Consider the following 23,625-nt stretch of genomic DNA (forward strand, 5'->3'; position numbering starts at 1 on the left):
TAATAGCTACAATGACCCCTGAAGCAAATGTCATAGATGTACCCATTTCTTGGCAACAGATGATATACGCAATGTTAACTGCAGCAACCAATTAACATAAGCCAGAAGGAGCCTAAGTTTCCATGTATCTATTGGGTTATATAGCTTTGCAATCATTATATCTGGGATTCATGTTCATAAATTGGCATGCTGCAGCTTTATTAAAGGTAGAGCATTGAAGGGCTAAAGAGCATTAACACTTGTAAGTTACAAAAAAGGAAGCTACAAAAAAGGATTTGTCCACACTTCAAACAAAAAGCAAAAAAGGGGAAAATGCATGACAAAAAATAAAAATAAACAAAACAACAACAAACAAAAAATACCCATCAGCATGGGCTTTCAATCAAAGTGTTATTTTGAATTAAAGTATCATCAGAGATTTTCACAAAAAGTGGATCAATAAAAAATATTTCAGTCAGGACCATTATAGTGTCCTGACCACATCTGTCCTCAGTAAATTACAAACCAATATAGATCGACAGATAGATAGAGGGATCTCAGTGTCCTTACAGAAAGCATATATACAGAAAGCAGCAACACCACCCCATAAACCTTAAGTCAGACAAAGCATGATAGGTTGAAGTGCAGTCTGCAGATGCACAGCAGCTGTGTTCAGGCAAAAAACGTGCCAGTAAAATACATAGAACGCTATCACCTGAACCTTAAGCTGATATTAGACTGCACCGAGATCAGCTGATTGCCTGGGATTGCAGCTGGGCTCGACTAACGCTATGCTAAATTACTCAAATAAAAACTTGCTGACACTTTGGTATGGACGCGCACAAAAACTAACAGACACATACAAAGAGCCGCTTGTGCGCACATCCACCTCATCCTCATCTGTGTCTCCCTGACTCGAGGTATCGTTTATTTGTCCCCCTCTGTTAGTTGCTCTCTTTTTTGCCACACATCATTTTTCTCTCGCCCTGACACACACCTCTGGATACCCCTGAATGCCAAACTGGGCAGACTGGTTGATTGCATGTGCCAATGTGTATTTGCGTGCCTGAAAGACACTGTGATTACAGTTTATGTTATGCGTCCTGCTGTGCTGCAATACTCTCTCCCTCGCTGGCTCCCCTCCACTCTTTCGTTTTTCATCTCTATGTGCCTTTGTCGTGGCAGCAGTGGCACATTGGGGGCACGGCGTTCTGGGTGGTCAACCTGATGGAGCTGCTGACTTGTGGTGCGGTGTGGATTAACATGGCATGGAGACTCTTAAGCCAGGGGAGGTCAATCATCACCACAACCCGACAGACCAGAGAGAACAGATGCCAATGCTGATATTGTGTTCCAATTTCCAGCTTTATGCTTAACAGCAGCTGGTTTACCACTAGTCATCTCTGTCAGTTAACTGGTATAAAACACACTCTTCTCAAGTGCTCTTTAGTAGCATGAGAGTCCCTCAAGTCAGTGGGACACCAACATTGAGACAAACATCAAACACGTGTAGCCAACAGCCTTACAATGAACTGGCTATAACAAAATTATTGGCCACAACAGAACCTTTTATCAGCTGTCAACAGCCAATTGCATTTTCTCATTTCCCAGTTCACAACGAGCGAGCCAAGAGTTCTCTGTAAGTCTTTTACATCCCTCATATTAAAATAGATCCACCTATTATATTCAAATATCAACAGGGTTGCCCATCTTTAACTCTTACCCTCATGAAGATGACATCTGAGAGCCTGCAGAGTACCCTAAACGACAAGTCTTGACTCTTAATACATCAATAAAGATGTGGTTTGATGACCATTAAAACAGATTGTTTTTTCAGTAAGCTGTATAGGAAGAGATCGCCTTCATTAACTTCTGATGTACATCGAGTGATTTTGTTCTGGAAGCAGGGCTGGAGTATGATAAAAACCACTCAGGTCAGAAAAGAGATACAGGGTTACCCCTCGTAGGCGTCCAAGGGCTAAAGAGTTAATGTAAATAAATGCAATTCCATCAATACCAGAAGGAGACTGGAGGATCTTTTAACACTGTTGTTGCTTTGCTTGACCCGTCAATTCTAAAATATCTTTCGAAAATATGTATATTGTAAGGCACGCAGCCACACACACGCACATGCACGCACACATGGTTTAAAGCATGCATGCACTGATAGATACACAAACAAAACGAAACAACTTAAAATTTCTACTCCCGCTGCACAACACTGTACAAACAAGCATGTCGTGAATCCCTAATCACTTTCTGGCACCCTGTCGAGCGTGACGCACATGACATGGCACAGGGCTGCTCACACTCCCTCTTTGTGTCACACAGAGTTGACACATGAATTACACATCAGGCTCAAAATAAACATACCGTAAAGGACATGACAAGCATGGATGAGTCCAGGGTCCCACAACAGGGGGGTGGTGGGGCCTGGTGACACTCCAGTGATATTGAATAGTGTGAGACAGTGACAAGGGAGCAGGGTAGCTACAGCAGGTCTACGGTTGTATGAGAAATTGCTCGGATGTCTAAAGAAGCGTGTCTGAGGCTGGTGTTGGGGGTCACACTTTGTAGTGTTGTATTCGCAGGATGAGATGGCACTTCTATGTGTGATATTTGCAGTGGTATAAAAAGACTCTCAAATCACTAAATGGGAGAAATACAAGACAATAGTGTGCCTGAAACTTTACGGCTTTCCCTGACTGGCTCGCGCAGAATTCTGAGCTCAACCATTTTGAATCCCACCTTTAGGATGAACTTAAACTGTGAGCCCGGCCTGACCTCACTAATCCTCTTGTGACTGAATGGACAAAAATGCCCACAGCCAAGATCCAAAATCTTGTGGAAAGACTTAGTGTGGTGTAGTGTGAAATAAAAGCACATTAGCGGTCATATCAAGGCGTACCACATAAACGACATGACCCTCACTGTAGTTAAGAAAGAAATGATCCAAATGAGCACGGTGGAACTGGGACACATTCACATCCCTGTTAACAACTGTTGATTTCCCCTCCTTCAACTTCTTTTGAGTAAATAATGACTTCTTGCGGCTACCAGGATTCATCCTTAAAGATAAGAGAACTGCAAGCGCTTTTGTTGTTGCCATGCATGGTGGGAAATTCTCTTCATGAGGGGCAACACTGAGCCCCGACATGTTGAGCTGAAGAGATATTTTTAGCTTCTTAGTTACACTCCTGCACTAAAAGAAGAAGGCTTACACTCAAAGACGCACACATGCAGGAGACTGTGTATCTCATTTGTGTGTGGCAGATTTAAAACAACTTTGATCTCTCTGTGTGTGTGTGTGTGTGTGTGTTCATTTGTCTAGAAAAGGGCAGTACTCACAGGGAGGGATCGTGGACGAGATCTTTGAGGTTGACCCCACTGCGGTCCTCTGCTAGGTTTCGAAAACAGCTGTCACTCACTGGATAGGCAGCGATAGAAAGAAGAAAAAATGCGGTTAGCTCCAAGTTCTACTGTTATATTACATGCATAGTCCAGGAAAAAGATTTTTCTTTGCCATAAATGCAAGTAATTACAAGGGAAAAGCAAAAAAAACCTCAAGAATTTACATTCATAAACCTTTTTATTCTTGTGTCTGCCTCCTAATGCAGTACGCAAGAAAAATTACTATTTTTTACTCCTCTAATTTTCCAAACTGTGCCATGGTTATCCACCTGTGAATCCACAGTGGGAAACTGAACTGATTACCAGATGAAGGAAAATAGTGAAATAAACCAAAACGATTCTCCCTGTGAACAGATGAAAAACACCAGAGGAGGAAAATCCAGGAAACATCCCTCCACAGGCACCTTTAAATGGATCTCTGCTGTTTTTGTTTTCATTCTTACATTTCACACCTATGCCTTGGCAAACAGAGAATCTCCAGCACACAGGTTTCGTCCTGTCAAAAATGGGGACAACAGGATGCTCTTATTTGTTGCAGCCACACTTGTCAGCTGCGACTGTTATACGGCAGGTGTTTCTGTACATCACAATCATGTCTGGTGTAACTGCTACATTGTCGCCTGAACCCTGTCTTCCAACCCAAGCCACAGTGCAAATTAAAAAAAAGGTCAGGGTGTGAGAAAAACACATAGCGACACCCCTCCAAACCCTTCATCGTGCATGCTTTTTGATATCGGTGAGCCTATGGAAAGCCACACCTTCACGCAAACCCCCCTCGACTGCAGAGCAGGTGTGAGCCACATGAGTCATCGCGGTGATGATAGACAGATAGAGTGATGGATAGAGTAAGACGGGAGGAAGATGAATATGTGGAGAGAGAAAAATGAGTAACAAAGCAAAAGGAGACAGAAAGAGACATTTCAAGATAATGGAGAGAGGGATAAGGTGTTTTGTAATCCGATGGGTCAAACATGAGCAGACACGCACTCGCATCTCAAAATAGATCCAAAACGAGTCAATGGAGGGGGTGATGGCGGTGGATTTAAGCCAAAAAACTTGATGCACTAGTCGTAGCCAACACTGGAAATGTCATGATGTTACTCCAATGAAAGTGCCATGATCCATGAACAAGAGCGGGTGGGGTGGGGGCGGAGGGATAGGGTAAGGAAATGGGTGAAGCAAGAATGGTGCAAAAAATGGAATTGAGATGGCAAAGGGGAGGAATTCAAATGAAGAGAACGCAACAAAGCTGTATAAAGAAGATGGGAAAGTATGGCGTGATCTGAGTACGGGCAATAAAAGATTGAGTTGGGGAAGAGAAAATGGGAAGATGTAGAAGTTGAAAAAAAAAAATTTAAAGAGGGGGAAGGGAAATGGCGAAAAAAGCTGTGCCGATGGGGCAGCGCAGTGGAGGTAAACAGAGGGAGCAGGACGTTGCTCTAGGCTCTGGCAAATAAATAGGAAAGTGCTGACATTTGCACACTGAGCCTACTCAGAAAGAGAGAAAGAAAGGCAGAAGTAAGAGAGACAGAAAGATTGTCGGAGAGGGGTGGTGGCACAGCAAAAGAAAAAGTCTGAGGGAGAAGAGGAAAGGGGATGATAGCACATGGAATACACACCACCTTGGCTTTACAGGGGGACTGCTGCATAAGTGCAAGGATGTGTATGTGTGTATCAGGTTGAGCGTATGTATGTGTATAAGGACGAAACTTCGTTCAAGACTGCAGTATTCCTTACAAACACACTCTTGCACACGCGCACACACAGAGCCCTCCTCAGTCTTTCTCTCCCAGCTACCCCTTGATCTAAAAATAGCCGTTCCACTCTCCTACGAGAGGCAGCAACCATTCTGAACCAATCAACACGGTCTGTCAAAGGCATCGGCATCCACCACCCCTTAGTGTGTATGTGCGTGCGCCCATGTGCGCGTGCGTGCATGTGTGCAACAAGGGGAACTCCTGACTGAGGGTAATAAAACTGCCCCTCCCTTCTGCACCGGTTAGAAATGGTGGGAAAGTGATCCCTCCTAGAAAACAATAGCTCGGAAAACAAAAAGAAAGCAAGAGGGAGAGAAAGGGGAACAAAACGAGGGAGGGAAAGGAGTGCGGGTGAGAGAGGGACAGGGAGATCTGGCTGCAGTTGAAACAGGCTTCAAAGGAATATTAATGTGATCCTGTGCAAGAGCTGAAGACAGGGGGAAGAGAAGGGGGAAGAGGGAGGGTAGATGGGGAAGAGAGAGAGAGAAGGGGAGGGGAAAAAGGTGCGTGAGAATTTATGACATCGATATCTCTCATCCGTGTAGCTCCACCCATGCACCTTTCTCCAGGTGAATCTGCAGCTCGAGCCTTCTACTCACACCTGATGCGGTGTAGTAGCCACCAGGGATTTAATCATCAGAGCAAACACATGCAGAGTTTTACTTCCAACTCTACAAGCACGACGATGATACCTGATTAGTGAGCAGCTGAGGAAGTGCAACTCTGTTCCCGGTGACAGTAAAGACGCAATGCAGTGACCTCTGTCCCACCCCAGAGGGTGCTATACCCCATGCTGCATACTGTACATACTGCAACCTAAAGGTCAATGCTTCTACATGGCTGGACATCCAGCAGGAGACAGACGGCTAAACCCCAGACAGACTTCTATTTGACTGCTATTTTGTGGTCAGGCTCATATCTTTTGAGAAAAGTTTCAATTCCAAGCAAGCAAGTGCAACCAAATATTCCCCTTGAACTGTCCTCTTCTTTTCAATATTATTTATATTGAGTCTAGGGATAAATGTCTTGATGCATTCTCAATGCATTCTCTCCCACAAAACGCTACGTCCAGATGAACAGAATCAACTTTTGGAGATCTAGGGATAAATGTTCGGTTTTCTACATTGTTTTTCTACATTTCTGTCACTGTCTATTTGTCTGGGTTATATTATATTAAGAAAGGAGAACCACTAACTATTTACAAAGTCAAAACAATGTTATAGTGCATTGCTACTGAATCGTTTCAATGATTAAAAAATAATTTAAGTATTTTGAGTACTGATTTAACGTCCCTAAAAGTATTGCATTTATCCATACAGGTATCTCCGTTATCCTGATCAATTTTCTATTTAATCTCTTTTTTTCTGGGGTGTCTGCCGATATTGACTCTTATCATCTTATATTTGCCAGTGAATGTGTGTGAGTGCACAAGCTCGGATGTCCCCAGGCTAAAGTAGTGGGAGGGGAACAGGAGGCCTGTGCTTCAGAAGTATTACGCAGGGCAGCACCACTCACGCATGAGATCTAGATCACACCCTAACGCAAACACAGGCTCATGCACATTCTTAAAGGGTAAACTGCTAGTGCACGGGAGATAAGGGCACAGGAGAGCACATCAAGAGTACAAAGAAAAGAGAACTGATCAGGAAGTGGAAAAAATGTCATCATAGGACAAAAGTTTGATGCTATGTATCTTTGACCTTGGAATAATGGAGACAATGCCATTAAAACCTGTGTAAGAATGCCCGCTACAGTATAGATATCTTGCCTACACATCAATCTAGAAAACCAGAGGCAATCATTGGCTGACTGACGTGTGTGTGGCCATCGAACATCTGGGCTGAGACTTCCTTTCTGTGAGTCTATTTAAAAAAAAAAAGCAAATAAAAAGCTAAATCGTCATTAAATAATAGCTAGTGGTTTTGAGATTTAATTCATAAGTCTTTTTTCTTCTTTTGCTCTTCCTATTGACTGTTTGCTTTCTTGCAACTAATGTCTTCCCTAACGTGACCAGTCTTTAGCACTAAGACTACAACATAGACTACAAGAGCAAATGGAAACTTTTTAGCTTTTTAGAAAGCATCCTTTCTCGTTTCCAAGAGGCTTCCCTTCCAGAGGGTACATGACAGAGCTGTGTTACCAGGTAGATTAACTCGTTCTGTAATGTTGGTAATTTGTTTGGAAAGGATCCTGCAAGAAACCTTGCTGACTGTTCTTGTTCTCATATTTCAGAGGGTTAGAAACTTTCAGCAGGACTAAGACTTTGGGATCGAAATGTCTACGTATAGTTGGATGGATAGCCTACCACCAGAGTTTATGATTAACAGTTTTAGTAATTTTGAGTTGTTCACAGAAACATTAACTTCTATGAACAACATAACAAATACCATACATATAATAATATACATTGTTTATTTGTTATGAGCTGGCAAAAACTATTTCATTTACAAAAAATGCTCATTTTTCTTTATGTTAATAATAAGTTATGCCTCAGTAAAAGGTGTCTTTTCATTGCCATCTGCTGTATTTTGTTACTTTAAAGTTGAGAGTGGTGACGATTATGGTAAACATCTGTGCGCACAATAATAACTGAAAATAAAATCACATCAAAACTGCAAATACTGATCTTCGATTTGAGCAAGTCCCACACACACGCAAAACAAAACATGACAAGATTTGTCACATCAGTGAAGTTATTCCAGACAATCTAAGTACTGCTGCTGTGTGAAAAGTTATTTAACTGTAAAACTATGACTGTGCGTTACAAATCACCTATCTGAGGTGGAGAAAAGTGCAGATTGTGATGTACCATTAGGCTATGACAGATCCTGTCTCTATAAAGAACAACTGATAGCTATACACGATTAACAAAGTTCTCTCTGTTGTATGTGCATAAATGTACACAAATTGCTTGCTCTGGGATGCTCGATAGATTTCTGTGCAACTCTATGAAGCAAACGGACCACCGCTGGTGCAAAAAGCATGACGTTCATATTTCATTCTGTACGCAGACAAATTTGAACGCTAAGCTTTTTCATAAAGGAGTGGCTGTGAGGCTTTGTCTTATCTGGAATTAGAAGTGTGACCAGCACATCACATTTTAATCACATTATGAACAAGACAGGAGCTTGTCTAGTGTACTTGATGTTAAATGTATGTAAGTAAAAGTAGCCTGGAAAAATACTGGCAACTGCCAGTGTTACCCCTCAGCCTGACGGTAGACACACAACAATGGTATCAATTTGAAAATCCTAGGAGACTTTCTTCTCGAGTTATCGCGTTCACAAGATTTTCGGAAAACTTGACCTCTGACCTTGAGGTTGAGGTCACTGAGTTTCGAACTTGTCAAAGATATGGTATCAGTTTGAGCCTCCTACGTTGCCTCCTTCTCGAGTTATCGCATTCATAAAATTAGGTGTCCGCTCCGCCTGCCCGCCATTTGCCATTCTTGATGATGTCACAAGATGATGCAAAAGACTTATGCATAAGCAAACATGCAAAACAACAGACAAAATGTCTGAATTGTTGTTGTGAGTAGGATCTCCAAATATTGCTGCATTAAGTGATAAGAGGCTGTAGCTCAGGTGATCGAGTGGATCGTCTACCAATCAGAAGGTCGATGGACTGATCCCTGACTGAGTGTGTGAATGTTACTAAGCACTAACAAAGCATAGATAAAAGTTAAGTGGGTGAATGAGTAGTAAAAAAGTGCTTTATGTGTTAAATAGATCTATATAAGTATCAGTCCATAACCGGCTTAGAATTAGTTAAATGTGGTTTATAACTGGGACTCAGCTGCAGCCTCAAAAATAAAACTATGCTATTAGTGATGGTGAAACAGACAATGAAGTCAGCAAACAGACCAGGTTAGGTGTCTCTGTGATATAGATAACGCTAGCATGCAACTAGGCAGGAAGCGTCTGTAAAAGAGTAAGTTGCTTGACTAGCTAGCTGTCTATGTGCTGTCAGTCTGTTAGCCGCTAGCAGAGACTGCTGCTTCATAAACCGCTAGCCTGTTCCACTTAATCATTTCCAGGACATAAAGCAGTCAGCTCTCATCATCTCCCTGGGATTCCACACTAATGTGGTTTTCTCTTATAGCAGGTCCTTGCACACCCATCACATAGCTTACACACACAATGTGCCGGTGTATGTGTTTAGATGCCTATTAAATGTCGCGCTCTACTTTCCAGGTGTAAGAACACACCTATACACTGACACGCACAACCTTGGAGACCCTGATATGGATCAGCAATTGGGCTCAGCTAGACTACAAATCAGTGCAGAGCAGAATGGTTAAAGTTTGCTTCCAGTCCCATTGTGACACTTCTGCCACATATACCCTGCTGCTTTGAAAGAAGGACACAGAAATCCAGCTGGCTATAAGTTGCTCATTACATCTGTACATGTGAAAAAAATCTGCAATTCCACCAGCGCTGGGATCGTAGGGTATCGCCTCATTTTCTCAGCAGCCCACTTGGCACCTCTATTGTTTCTTCTTCTTTATCTGCTAACAGCAGTGCAAGTGGCCCTACAGCCCCGGAGAAGCTGCTTTGGGGGGTCAAACACTGGATTGGGCTGACATTTACCGGTGGGAGGGACAACACCTCTGCACACCAATAAGCCTCTACCAAAGTGATATCACTACCTCTTGTCATCTATTTTACTGGCTTGTTCTCCATCAAATGGAAACACTGGACCCCAGGCCTTGGATTAAATGGGCTTAATGATGAATAGAGGTTTGGATCCGCCTCCAGATTGTAACGGGGTGGGGTAGACATCTGACTAGGGGGCTTTCAGTACTACAACCCCTTTCTTAGCCAGGAGAGGAGAGGAGTAATGGCGCACAAATACCAGCATCTTCATTCCATGGCAGGGTAAATTTCCAAATTAATAAAAGCTTCACGGTGCTGGGTAAAATATAGTAACAGCAATAACGGCAGATAACCTAATCTAATATAAGCCCACTGTATCTTAGCAACCTTGTTAATTCTGTGAGGAGCAGTGGGGTAAGCAGCAGAAGCACAGCATCCATCATCAAAGACACACCCAGCAGCAACACACACACGCACACACACCAATTACTCAAACTCCCAAATCCACGCCATCATGCAGATGCACATGCTATCTTGCCATTACCTGCTATCTCAATCACACGTGCTAAAGATGAAGGCATACACATGTGCAAGAGTACGCGTTTAGTCACATGCACACAGAACCTCAGGCTTACTGTAAGCAGTCGGGAGAATGGAGGGGGTGTGGAGCGGAACAATGGAATCCTAATCGTCGGGCTTCATTTCAAAGCCTCTCCCCTCTACAACACTGTTTCTAGATAAGATTTGAAAATGCTATTTATATCCGTGGGGAAAGGAGCCAACCAGCAGCTTGATTTTCATTTATTTGAAGTCAGATCTAAATTGGGGTGGAGTTACATAATGCAACTAGTGCGACACTCCACCTGCTACTACTGAGCCAGCCGCTGAAGAAAACTACAGAGGGAAACAACTCAAAAATGCACTGGGCCCACGCTAGTACTGTGGCTAATAATTAATCTATTGGCTTAATAACCACTGCTTACTATAACCAAAGGAGCCTGGCTCATCCGTGTGGGTATAGCAATGGGCCGATTTGCATCTCAAATCCAAACCTACTATAAAGTGGCCCGGCCAAAATCCGGCAGCCGTGCCGCGCCAAGGACAAAACAACACAGCACAGCATGGCCCAGTCCCCCCTACGCACCAGATGTGCAGAGAAAGAAGGACAGAGAGGGGAAGACAGTTCTGTTCTTCACAGCTGTGTCCCAGGCATGCAGGGAGGGACCATTCCCAGCCTGGCTCATGCAACTCTCCCCCTGCCTGCCTCCCTGGAGATGAGGCAGCTCCATCCCAGCCTGAGTAAAAAAAAAAAAAAGGAGGAGGAGAAGTGGTAGGATGGACATGTGGAGTTGAGGGAGGGTAAATTGGAGCCCAACCCTGAGAGGATTAACAGAGCAATTCACACTGGATAAAAAGGAAGGTGAACACAGAAAAGAAGACAGATGGGAGCAGCAGTGGGAGTACTCTGAAAGCAAAGAGGGAGGACAGAAAAAGGAAGAAGCAAGAAAGGGAGTTGTACGGTAAAATGGGAAGACGGGGAAAAGACCGGTAATGGGAGTGTGTGAGAAGAGAGATGCAGGGGAATAAATAAAACACATGCAGATGAATAGGACATATAAAGATACAAGAAAAGAAGAAGGAAAATGGGGGAAGGGAACCCCGAGTGGTCCCAGATACGTCTGACTATCTATAGTTTCAGTCTCTCTTTAGCCTCACAATTTATTCCGTTCTTCTGCCTAAATAGGCAAAGACTGTGGGGAATATTCGTAACTTGAAAGCCAAGAGTCAGAGTCAGTATATAACTGTTCTTTGAACATGGCAGAATGACATTTGATCACGAGACTCTACATCAACACTTAAATGTTTTGTTTTTTTTCTAATTTTTCCTTATGAAATTGTCAAAAAGGTTTGAAGTTTTAAAAAAAAACCCTGGCATCTTCCTGATCAAGGAAAAGAAAACTGCTGCATTGGCTCCATTTTTCCTTTGCTCAGGAATTGGTTATTGATAGCTTTTTCATGAACAGCTTAAGCTGGAAGGATGATGTAAGTAACTGTTGGGTGGGTTCTTTGTTTAGTGTTATATATGTGGACAGCATGTACAGTGGTGTGAAAAATTGTTTTCCCCCTTCCTGATTTCCAAGCTTTTTGCATATTTGTCACACTTACATGTTTCAGATCATCAAACTAATTTTAATATTAGACAAAGATAACCCGCGTAAATATAAAATGCAGCTTTTAAATGATGATTTCATTCATCAAGGGAGAAAAGTTATCAAGACCCACCTAAATCATAATTTAAATGTGATTAACCACACTTTTTGAAAAGCTGAGTTCAGTTTCACTAAACACACTCTTGACCTGATTACTTGACCTGAATCAAGAAACCACTTATATAGAACCTATCTGACAAAGTGAAGCAGGCTAAAAGATCTCAAAAAGCAACACATCATGCCACGATCTAATGAAACACCTGAGAAACATAGTCACTGACATCTATTGGTCTGGAAAGGGTTACAAAGACATTTCTAAGGCTTTGGGACTTAAATGAACCAAGGTGAGAGCCATTATACACAAATGGAGAAAATCTGGAACAGTGGCGAACCGTCCCAGGAGTGAACGGCCAACCAAAATTACTAGAAGAAGACAACGACTACTCATCCAGAAGGTCACAAAAGAACCCAGAACAACATTAAAGAACCGCAGGCTTCACATGTCTCATTTAAGGTCAGAGTTCATGATTCAACAATAAGAAAACGACTAAATGGCATCCATGTTCGAGTTCAAAGAGAAAATCACTGCTGACCAAAAAGAACACAAAGGTTTGTCTCACATTTGCCAAAAGACATCTTGATGATCCCCAAGAGATCTGGGAAAATGATCTGTGGATTGACGAAAGAAAAGCAGAACTTTTTGGAAAGTTTAAGTTCCACTGCATCTGACGTAAAACTAACACAGCATTTCGGAGAAGGAACATCATACAAACAGTAAAATATGGTGGGGGTAGCGTGATGGTCTGGGACTATTTTTCTACCTCAGGACCTGGAAGATTTGCTGTGGTAAATGGAACCAACCTGCTGTCTACCAAAACAATCCAGAAGGAGGATGCCATCTGTTCGTGACTTCAAGCTGAAGCGTACTTGGGTTGTGCAGCAGGACAATGATCCAAAGCATACCAGCAAGTCCACGTCTGAATGGCTTAAGGAAAACAAAATGAAGACTTTGGAGAGACCTAGTCAAAGTCCTGGCCTCTATCCGATTGAGATGCTGGGGCATGACCTTAAAAAAAGGGAGTAGTTATGGTCAGAGTATATGTTCTTCTTTGTAGACAAGTTTTTGGGTCCATGCTTGTGTGACCAAATAGTTCACAAATATTACAATTAAGGATCGCTGGTGTTTTTTTCATTTTTCTTTTTTTAGTTTGGTTGTTAGTGAACGGTGAGCTCTCTATTTGTGAATTCACTTTGGGCATCGGTTCAAAAACTGTATCAGCTTCTTTGCAAACTCCTTAACATCTTTTTCCTCAGTCCCCTCAGGCACACAATATATTCTCAAATTATTGCCTCTCAGTCTATTCTGCAGGTCTTCACATCTAGCTGTTAGGTTCATATCTTGGCGCAGCAGATATCTTATTGCTCTTTCATACCTTTTCCCATTGTCTTCTGCGGCATATGATATTCCGCCTCTGTAGTTCTTTTTCTATTTTTACATTTCAGCTTTTAGCTTCTCCATAAATGCTTCTGGCTTTGTAAGCCATAGTTTGGTCTGGGTGAGTTAGCATTGTTTTAGTATACTTGATTATGTGTGTTAGCACTTGACGTGTCATTGCCAGGTTGATTTTGTTTCATTCCTTTACATCACGTTTAACTGTTTACTTGAGCCTCTGCCTCTAGAGGCTGGTGCCATTGTAACAAAGCTTTATATAGCTGAGATTTCAGAGATTTGTTAGGATATTAAATATTCAAATGGACCAAGCTCTGCTTTTAAAGCCAGATTTACTAAACAGGGCAAAACAGGGCTTGTGAGGGCAATCCCCAAATGGGTTAGTTTTGTGGTGAGGTTTTGCTGTTTTATGCATATGTCATGCCCCATCTGCCAACAGTTGCATAATTTAAAGCAAGTTTCTCAAACTAACAGATGACAGTCAGCTGCGGGTAATTACTAACAGGACAGACTTCTTCATTGTAATCAGAAAAGCATTTAAATATAGGTCACACGTACACGTTAAAAGTAGGCCTATGTGGCAGTCTGCCTGACAGAGTCATTATAATGGAAACAAGCTTCATTAATTGACATGCTCCAATGTGGAACTGTAAACTGCAACAATATTTTGACACAGCGTTATGTAGCATTCATATATTAAGACACCTTACAACACTTGAGGAGATAAAATGAACCGGAAATGTTTGATTGACAAAAGTTTATTTCTATACTCTGCAACTGGTGGACAGTACCAGCACAATTTATCTATGCTATTGTTGGGAACGAGGTATTATTTTTTGTCATTTTTGTTATTTCCATTTATTATTTTATTTTTATTAATTCTATTTTTATTATTTTGTTATTACTGTTATTACTGTCATTACTGTTGCATCATAATCATATAGCAAGCATATGTATACAAGAAGTATTGATACAAGAGGTATTGATATTGCATTCAAATGGTCAAACATATTGGTATCATATCAGCCTTTATTACAGGTCCAGAAAGAACCACTTCAAACTGTTGAGTTGAATCTATAACCCGAAATGCTTTTGAATTTATAATCTTACATGTTTATGCAGACTGCAGGGTGAAAGAGTAACTCGGTGCTAAAAGAAGACAGGAAGTTATATGTTTTTGAAGTTACATGCTTTTGCAGGAAGTGAAACCAAAACCAGAGTCTCAGTGCAGTTTGGATGATGCTATTATCATCTTTTATGCATTTATATTTCTGATTAAGCGTTGATTAAGTTTTAAGTAGTTGTATTAGATTGAAACATTTGTTTTATACATTTTACATAGAAGTTAAGATCATTACACACAGGATGGCCTTAGCCTGGTTGCCTAAGTTGAGGTCAACTAAGGTGCAGAGAGCAGACGCAAACTCTGTGCACGCACAGACAGACATACACACACATACACACACACGCTGTTAGGGTGTAGGTGAAAGTTGACTGATGAAGCAGTAGATGCACGATGCGAGAGCTGAGCTGGCTTACGGAAACCACCGGGAGAAGATGGAAGCCAGTGTACTTTTAATTGTGCCTTAAGTTGTCGAATAGAACATTTGTGGTTTTGAAGCTGATGTATGTGATGACGCAATGAGGGGGCGTCACTAAATATACTCTGATGCATATAAAACTGTATTTTGATGTTAGGAGGATGAGATTGTGGGGCTGTCTCCTTACGGAGTCCGCTCATTCTCCCACGCGTGTCATTTCATTAAAATCATCGTCTTTACCCTTTGGACCAGTGTGGTTACTTGCATTCCTCCTGTGTTTCCTTCCCTATATTTTTGAACCTTAACAACCTTAACCTATCAATGTTAATAAAAAAAATAAACAAATAAATAAACGGATTAGCAGATTTCATGGCGAGTCTTGTGCATGTTTGTCCATCTGTGATCTATCCCTCACGTACTGTCAAAGTGCATGCAGCTGAATTTGTGTAGATCTATGACTAAAAACAGTCATGTTCGATCATAGCTCACGAAATCAGAGTGAAAACCGTTTGCGCTGTCTGTGGTTCGGTTTAAGTTTACAAGTTTAATTAATATTTCACTGTTTGAGTGTAATAAAACTTTATTAAGGGAAAAATGTGTTTAGTTTATTAGCGGACCAAAAACCAAAAGCACCTTCAAACTACCAAACCATCCAAAACATCAAAATGAAAAAATAGACTGCTTTTTAAGACTTCCTGTGCCTGATATCAAACCAGGGCCTGATTCTATTCAGGATAGGGTCCAAAGCCAACATCGTCCTCGCTCTGTTCTCTCTGTTTTTCAGCCATTTAGCTTTGAACCTCATTGCACAGGCTATGAAATTCCTGCCACAGAAGCCACAGTATTCTGAAAAGGACCCAACACCAAAAATGAAAGAGTTGGAAGGAGTTTTGTTGTTGCTGGTATAAACTGACTCCCTTTGGGTGAAGGTTTGAGGTCAACTCTGAATTCACTAAACAAATTTTAAATTACGTGGCTTATACTTTTTTTTTTTACAAATTGTCGTCTGGCTTTCCAGTTAAACTGACACGAGCAGAGAAATGTACGACTCGTCTGGAATGCGCGCTTAAATCTCTGCAATCTCTTCACGCAACTGCCACCATACCAAGTGCAAATTTTATTTCAGTTTTAAGAGTTAAATATCGGTGCAATTAGCAGAAAGCTGGGTTGCAAATGTTAGGAAATCAGTTTGAGCACCTGATTTAAATATTCTCCTCCCCAGATTTTGTGCCTTGAGAAACGAAGCACCAGAAATGCATATCCAAGAGGCTCAGTTGCAAAAATCACAACGTTCTGTCCTCTTACACGCAATCTTCTCAGTGTCTTTGTAAATACTGACAGCACTTTGTTTTACACCAAAGAACCTTAGAAAATCTGGCTCCTACCTTTATCGTGGCGTCATCAGAAGTCCCTGTAAATGTTTCTTCAAGTTTAACATGAGAACATTTTGACTTTAACAGTAGATGCAAAGCAATGCTATATGGTCCTTTTTTGATTTCAGATGGAAAACATAATTACATTTCCCATCAATGTGGCAATCAGTTGTATTTTCAAATTAGTTTTTATTTTTATTTCAATTTATTGAATTGACGTTTTGCTTATAATTCAGTTTAGTTTAAGTTCATTTCCAGATTCGGTTTTCTTGTTTCAGTTTAGTTTTTCTTGTTAAGTTTTTAGTAGTTTCAGTGTTAGAGGGCAAATGTCAGAGGCAAGATTTAGGAAGATTTAGGAAAATCAGCACAGGTATTACAATAAAACACAGAACTTGTTGAAATAAAATTGACTCTCATCCAGAGTCTTAAAAATGACCTCCTTCAAAGCCTCATCAGGCAAGTTTTTTAATAAAATGTTACCATACTAATAAATACTAAAACTAAGGATATTTCCTCTCTCCTTTTGATTTGATTTTAGTTAGTTTTTTAAAGTTCACAAAATCATTTCAGTTACTTTTACTGTTTGTGAAAAGGCTAGTTTTCATTTGTATTTTGGTAAACTATAATTTTTTTTCACATCTAGTTTTAGTGATTAGTTAGTTACCTACGATAACTTCTGTGGCGCACTGATTTGAACTGTTGACTCTGGGGAAGAGCAGCCAATTTGAGGGACGGAACCAAAAACAGTGAAACTTTTGAGAGTGCACTGCAAAAGGGACCTAGATTCTTTCCAGCGGTTTCTTTAAAGAAGCCTATGTGAAAATGACTGAGCTTCTCACTTTATTTAATACCAGAGTAAGCATCTTAATGAGTTTATGGTGTCAATTGCTAGCTTGAAGTCTTCTTTAATGCATTGTGATGTTGATTATGCACATTTTGGCCCCATTTAGAGAAAAACAGGTGATTAAAAAGGAGAGTATGCATTAGGGTGTGGCAACATCGTCATTTACAGTATTCCCTGCTTCTTATCCATATTCATACTTTGCTTGTGTGCATTCATCTCCAAATGCCCAACTCAACACTTCAATGCTTGATACCCCCCCCCCCCAAAAAAAAACAGTGTCCACGTTTATGTAGTCTATGGTTACTCTACAACACTACCTACAATCAATACCGAATGACAAAAGTACCAGCAGTCAAAGCAGGTAGTGTGAGGCAGTGCATGTCTAAAAACTACCCACCATCAGAGTTGCCACAGTCATCCAAATGTTAGTCTCACCACAGGTGAGCTCCTTGCAGTCACTCTGCATCACACTTACCTGAACTTCTCTTTATCATCCAAATATCACTAAAAACCTCAGGACTGCAGCAACCTGCAGCCTGCAGTTCTCCACAAAGGCCTCACGTACTGATGTTTTATTAACACAGCCATAAATATTGAAAAGACACTTACTAATGAAGCTGCGTAGAAAAGTTCCAGAGACAATTTACAGCAGCAAGGAGTACGGGGACCTTGATTATGTCACCCTTCTTTCAATTTCTTTGTCCTTCATCTTATTTCCCACACCATGGCTGGAATGCCCCTGCAGCTCACCCTCCACCCACCCGCACACACACACACACCCACCCACACACACACACACATTTACCCCTCAGCAGCCTCCATCTTCTTCCCCCGTCTATGTTTTTCTTGTTCAATGAAATCAATGGATTGGAGGGGCTTGACAATCTGCCACACCCCTTGCAAATATTAATCATAAACCACAGGCTCTGAGTATAATGAGGCTTGTTTCTAATGACAACAGGCGTGATGAATGTGTCTGTGGCTCGGCGTTGCATTACAATATAGCCAGTCAGGAGTGCGTGCACGTGTGTGCATGTAGTAAGAAGGTTGGGCGAGAGTGTGGCTGTTGGGGGATGAGGTATCACAGCTTTCCCCCCATGTAGCATGACATTTCGATGGCAGAGGGCCCACGGCAAGCCAGCTCTCTGTGGCATTTCCAACAGCTGTTTATGCACACATACACACAAGCTAAATGTTCACTGTGCATTTTATAAACACGAGTACTAGTGTATAGAATGCACGAGAGCAAGCATTCGCATTCACACATTTATTTTACTATAGGCCTATTACTATATGCCATTTGAAGTATAGGTGAGGGCGAAAAAGAAATCAGTAATTTTCACCATGGATGTACACAAGTCAACCAGGGAAACACACTATCTACAGTTGCTGACAAGAAATTAAAAAATAATGTATACAGTAAATTCTATTTTGCCATCAATGCTATTTTGCAATGTGGGTAATTTGGGTTTTTGTCTACCTAGTATGACACACGCCCACATCCACTAAATGTAATTTTCTCAGTCTCTCACTGCAGAAGAAAGTTTTTGAGGTTCTGATTGCAATTTTTTTTTGAACTTCCTTCTGAAAAATGATCAGATTTAGTTTTTAATGTTCGCAAGTAAGAAAGGCTTTCTCCAAAAAATGTTACAATTTCAAGCTTAACAGCATTAAAAAGCAAGTTTACAGCTTGGTACACACATGGTTTTGTTTTCTATGGATGGGTTTTCCCTTCATGTCATCTACACCGTGGGTGATTTTTTGTTTTTTATAACGCATCCATTTGGATACTGTAAAGTTAGCTTCCTCCATCGCTCCAAAAGCTGCCAAAAAGAACAAATAATATGACTTGCTGTGCAATACTGTGCAAAACGCTGATGTTCAGAGTTTAGAGTTTGCCAAAACAAGTGGGTGGTATCACGGTTGTTACATTCATCTTTTATATACAGTTTACAGATGTAACTTAATTTATAAATAACCTCATTGCTGAAAAACTCTTACCTTTTTATTTCCTAAGAATCGGTAATCCCACTTTGTGGCTACCACTTGGGAATGCAATAAACAGCAGATTTATTTGACAGTTATAATCTTCCTACTTTGCCCAAGTTCTGGAGACCCCAATATTAATATTGATGTGATATGCATAACAGTTTAATTTAAGAGACTTCACCTGCATTTGATGTGCAGGAGCATATCTAAAGGAATAGTCACATCTCAGATGGTAGGCTATTGTGAAAATAACATTTATTATCCAGGTTTTGCTCTGAATTAACAAAACTATGTGCCGATTCCAAATTTAAACTGGCCATCAGCACAAAAGTCCTTATGTGCTACCAAAAATTTTAAATATAGGAAAATTAGATCAAAAGTATTTTCTTTTGTGTCTGTGTGTGGTTGTGTGTGCAATTTCTGTGAACCAACTCGCTGGCTGATTTACGGAATTCAGAAAACAACATATCAATTTCAACATTCTTTTGCTTACCTTTAAAATTTTAAATAATTTGTCTCCCAACTATCTATGCGAACTCCTTCATTTGTATATCCCTAATAAGGCACTTAGATCTTCCAATCAAATGCTCCTGACGCAACCAAGGTCTCGTCTGAAGTCCAGAAGTGATCGGGCCTTTGCTGTCGTAGCTCCCAGACTCTGGAATAACCTCCCTCCTTATATTCGTTCCTCCGAGTCCATCCAGTCTTTTAAATTGTGTCTTAAAACGTATTATTTTAGTCTGGCTTTTGATTCAAACTAGTATGTTATTTTGTGGCTAGTTTTTGTTTCAAACAATTGTCATATTGTTTCCTGCCCTCCTTTTAACTGTTTCTTTTTTATTCTGTCTTATGCTATTGCTCTGACCGACTGTGAAGCACTTTGGTCAACTTTGTTGTATTTTTATGTGCTATAGAAATAAATTTTGATTTGATTTGATTTGAACATGTTTAAAAGATAATGGATAATGTCATTTTGAGGATTACAAAATGCAAACAGATACCGAGCTCTGTGCGTTATATCTATGACTGCTCCATTAATCGGCCAGGTACCATTCTCTTGTTAGAAGCCAAAATGAGTTTGAGAGCAGCTCTATTGATTTCAATAGAAGTGCTTACACTGGCATCGGTATAGCTGTACATTTTTGATATCTCCTTTAGAAGCTTCCCTCCTCCCCCCCACCCCTCTGCCTCCAATTCCCTTCATCTCTCTCTCTTTCTCTCTCCTCCACTTTCTTCCACCCCCACCTCCTCCTTTATCCTTCCAAGATGCTCATGCAAGGCTGCAGCAGTATAACCACAGCTTTACGCATCCCAGTTTGGACATGGAACAACAACATGGAAAAAAACCCCACTCACCTCACTTATTACACGTCACTTAAAATGAGTAAAGATCGACGGGTGGAGAGCGGTTAGCCTCTGAAATGTATAGCTATTGGCTAAGATAAGCAATGGGGCTCTTAATCTGTTGGCGTTCAGGGTTTGTAGTGGTACATATGTGCTGAGGCCTAATCAGATCAGGTATCGATTGGTCTTCATAGAGCAGGAAGCTTAATGCTCTCCCTGCTCCTCTGCGATATGTCTCGCTCAAATGAAGGAAGGGAGAGAAGATCAAAGGCAGAGGGAGGAACAGACCAACGGTTATGGTGACTGCAATAAGGGTTACAGGTCAAGGTTATACTGACAGAAAGCCACTGAGAATCAATGTCTCATTTCTGATCAGAGCAAATGGTCACATTCATGCTGAGAGGGGAATCATTTGATGGGCATGACAAATGCACAACCACAGCTCCAATCCTGATTGGGACAAACAAGTCCCAAGAGGTGCAGCTGTCAAGACGATTTCTGGGGCAAAAGAGTCGGCCATATTGTAAGTGACACATTGTTCACTAAGTGGAAAGTTAATCTAAACTGCATCTCCACAGGGTCCCCATGTGGCAAAGATGGCAGCTTCATCATCGCCTGGTCTACCAGCTGCCCTCCCCATGACCAGTCTCCGCTCTCTGTCCACAAATCCCATTTCATGCCAGCCTTGCTTCTAAAAAGGCAAAACAAAAGCCTGATCAGCACAGCTGCGGCTTTAGGACATTGTGCCAACAATCATCGTGAAATCGGTGGAACCGAGCAAAGTAAAACTCTGCAGCGACCAAAAGTACTGAGCGCTGCACTCTGCAGCATTAAACAATATGGATTTCCTAGGTGTGGAAACTTGTGGCTACTACTTCCTAAAAGTAAACAATGACACCTGCATTATTTAGCTGTTAGGTGTTGAAAGAAAGTGAAAAGAAGCATGAATCAGAAAGTATGAGGTCAGCCCTAAACTGATGCTGCTCTAATGCGCCCATCCACTGACAGATCCATGCATCAACCTTCTACGTCTTATTCAGTTCAGGGTTGTGGAGTAGCACTGTAAGCAAAGGCATCCAGTGTTTCCCAGAGTCTCCTCATGGTTGGACATGCCAAACACTTGAAGCACCTCAACAAGCCCAAATTACACTTTCCACATCCACATAGGCCTGAAGAGGAACAAGCAAAGTGTTTTGCAAATCCCTCAAGTGCGTAAACGATTAGTCGAATAAGCAATTCAATTGAAGGGAAATTAATCAGCAACTAAATTTGCTAAGCTTTTGCTGGCTCTGCCTTCTCAATTCTAAATTGTGGCTTTCATTCTGTGACTTATTTACATAAAAATGAATATCTCTGGGCTATGGACTGTTGGTTGAATAAAACAAACTGAAAACTGTTATGGGATTTTTGCTGTTATGTGATCTTTTAAAGACCAAACAGTGCATTGATTAAATGTAGACATAATCAGCTGAGTATGGATAAGGGTCATTAGTTGCAGCCCTACATCTATCAGTGCATTAAATTTGACTAGATCCAGTATAAGCGCTCAAAAATGCAGTGCAGCATTGCTACGAAGAATTAAAGATCTTTCACAGGATATGCAATCAGTGATATATTCAGACATGGTGTCATTGTTGAGAAAATGTACCTAAAGTTGCAAACTCACAGTGGAAATAAAGTCATGTGGATGAAAGTTACAATGAACACATTCCACACGTTGCCAGTGCTTGTTGATGTGTTTGTTAATGTGTGAGTGGGTGGTAATACATGGGTGTTTCAGTATGAATGTGTGCAAATGATTTGACTCCCCTTATTTCCCAGGATGCAGAGTTTTACATGCCCACATGCACACACACACACACACACACACACACACACACACACACACACACACACACACACACACACACACACACACAGGAGTGCCCCGGGCCCAGCTGTACTAATGAAGAAGCCTGTAAGCAGCTACCTTCATTACATTCAATCCTCTGGACAGTGTCAGCAATTACATTGCAGCTTCCCACTGTCAGAGCTCACACATGTACGTACACACACACACACACACACACACACACACACTCACACTACAGCTGGATACTTCTTCTCCAGACTAATTGAGGTTGATGCAGGGAGGAGTTCCTGTTCCTCTTCTTCTTTAGTAGTGGGTGTTTGGCTCAGGCTTGGCTCTTTAAAACCCAAACCTCTCAATGCAAACTTAGATCTACCACCACATCAGCATACCCCCTGTGACGACTCACTCTACCAGCCTCTCTGTATGGTGGAGCAGAAGGAAAGCCTGGAGGCAAAGGGGGAAGCGTCCTAACAGAGTGCTCCACTTGCCATATTTTACACATTTCATCACTTATCCCACTGAGACACATACATCTACATGTCACTGTGGGGGCAACTGAAGAGGGAAGATCTTAAAGGATCAGAGAGTTTTGGGGACTGGTCTGATTGTGTGTATTAGTCTGTGTTTAAAATAAAATCCATTCATCCATCCATTTTTTTGTGTGTGTGGGGGGGTGAAGCCTATCAAATTAATCAATCAATCCCACTATTGCTGACGAAGATATCCATATGTATGTGATGATATGTAAATAAATGATGGTAGATGGTAATCACTCATTCATCTTTCTACCCCCTGGATTTGCAGCTACTGAATTTTTTCAATGTTGCTTAATTACCTTACATTCCTAGTATTATTAGTCCTTTTGGAGCCTTTGGTTGCCCACAGGCACTGGCCACAAACAACAATATCCTCAGTTTATATCCACAGGATGACCTTTTTTGCCAGGCTGTTAACAAACCTCTTCATAAAGGTCATACATTATAATTAATTTACAAATACTATTTTGCAAATAATCATAAAGTCCACCACTTTGACAAAAAGACTAAGGTAATCTCTTCACAACTAACTGTAAAAAAAATTATTCAGTTAACTTTGATATATGACAAAGAACAGCATTAAATCTTCATACTTGAGGAGCAGGATCCAATAAGTGCTGCTTCGCTTGCTGTTAGTGGCATAATTGTTATGAATGGTAGCATTTGGGCTACCTCCATGTTGTTGATTTGGAGCCACAGGTGACAATAGACAATACCAGAAGGTGGAGTGCCAAGTTATCAGCT

At 41.2% G+C, this 23,625-nt stretch overlaps 1 protein-coding gene across 5 annotated transcripts in view; it reads right to left on the minus strand.

Moving 5' to 3' along the window:
• The window catches only part of gphnb (gephyrin b), a 112,735-nt gene that overhangs the window by 72,315 nt on the left and 16,795 nt on the right, over nucleotides 1-23,625 (minus strand). For all 5 annotated transcript variants that reach the window (XM_039598511.1, XM_039598510.1, XM_031730251.2 and 2 more), the window contains exon 2: nucleotides 3,328-3,406. In XM_039598511.1, coding sequence (XP_039454445.1) covers nucleotides 3,328-3,406 — 79 coding nt within the window. The remainder of the gene's footprint in view (nucleotides 1-3,327; nucleotides 3,407-23,625) is intronic.

The sequence above is a fragment of the Oreochromis aureus genome, linkage group 15, assembly GCF_013358895.1.
Source record: "Oreochromis aureus strain Israel breed Guangdong linkage group 15, ZZ_aureus, whole genome shotgun sequence".
NCBI classification, from domain to species: domain Eukaryota; kingdom Metazoa; phylum Chordata; class Actinopteri; order Cichliformes; family Cichlidae; genus Oreochromis; species Oreochromis aureus.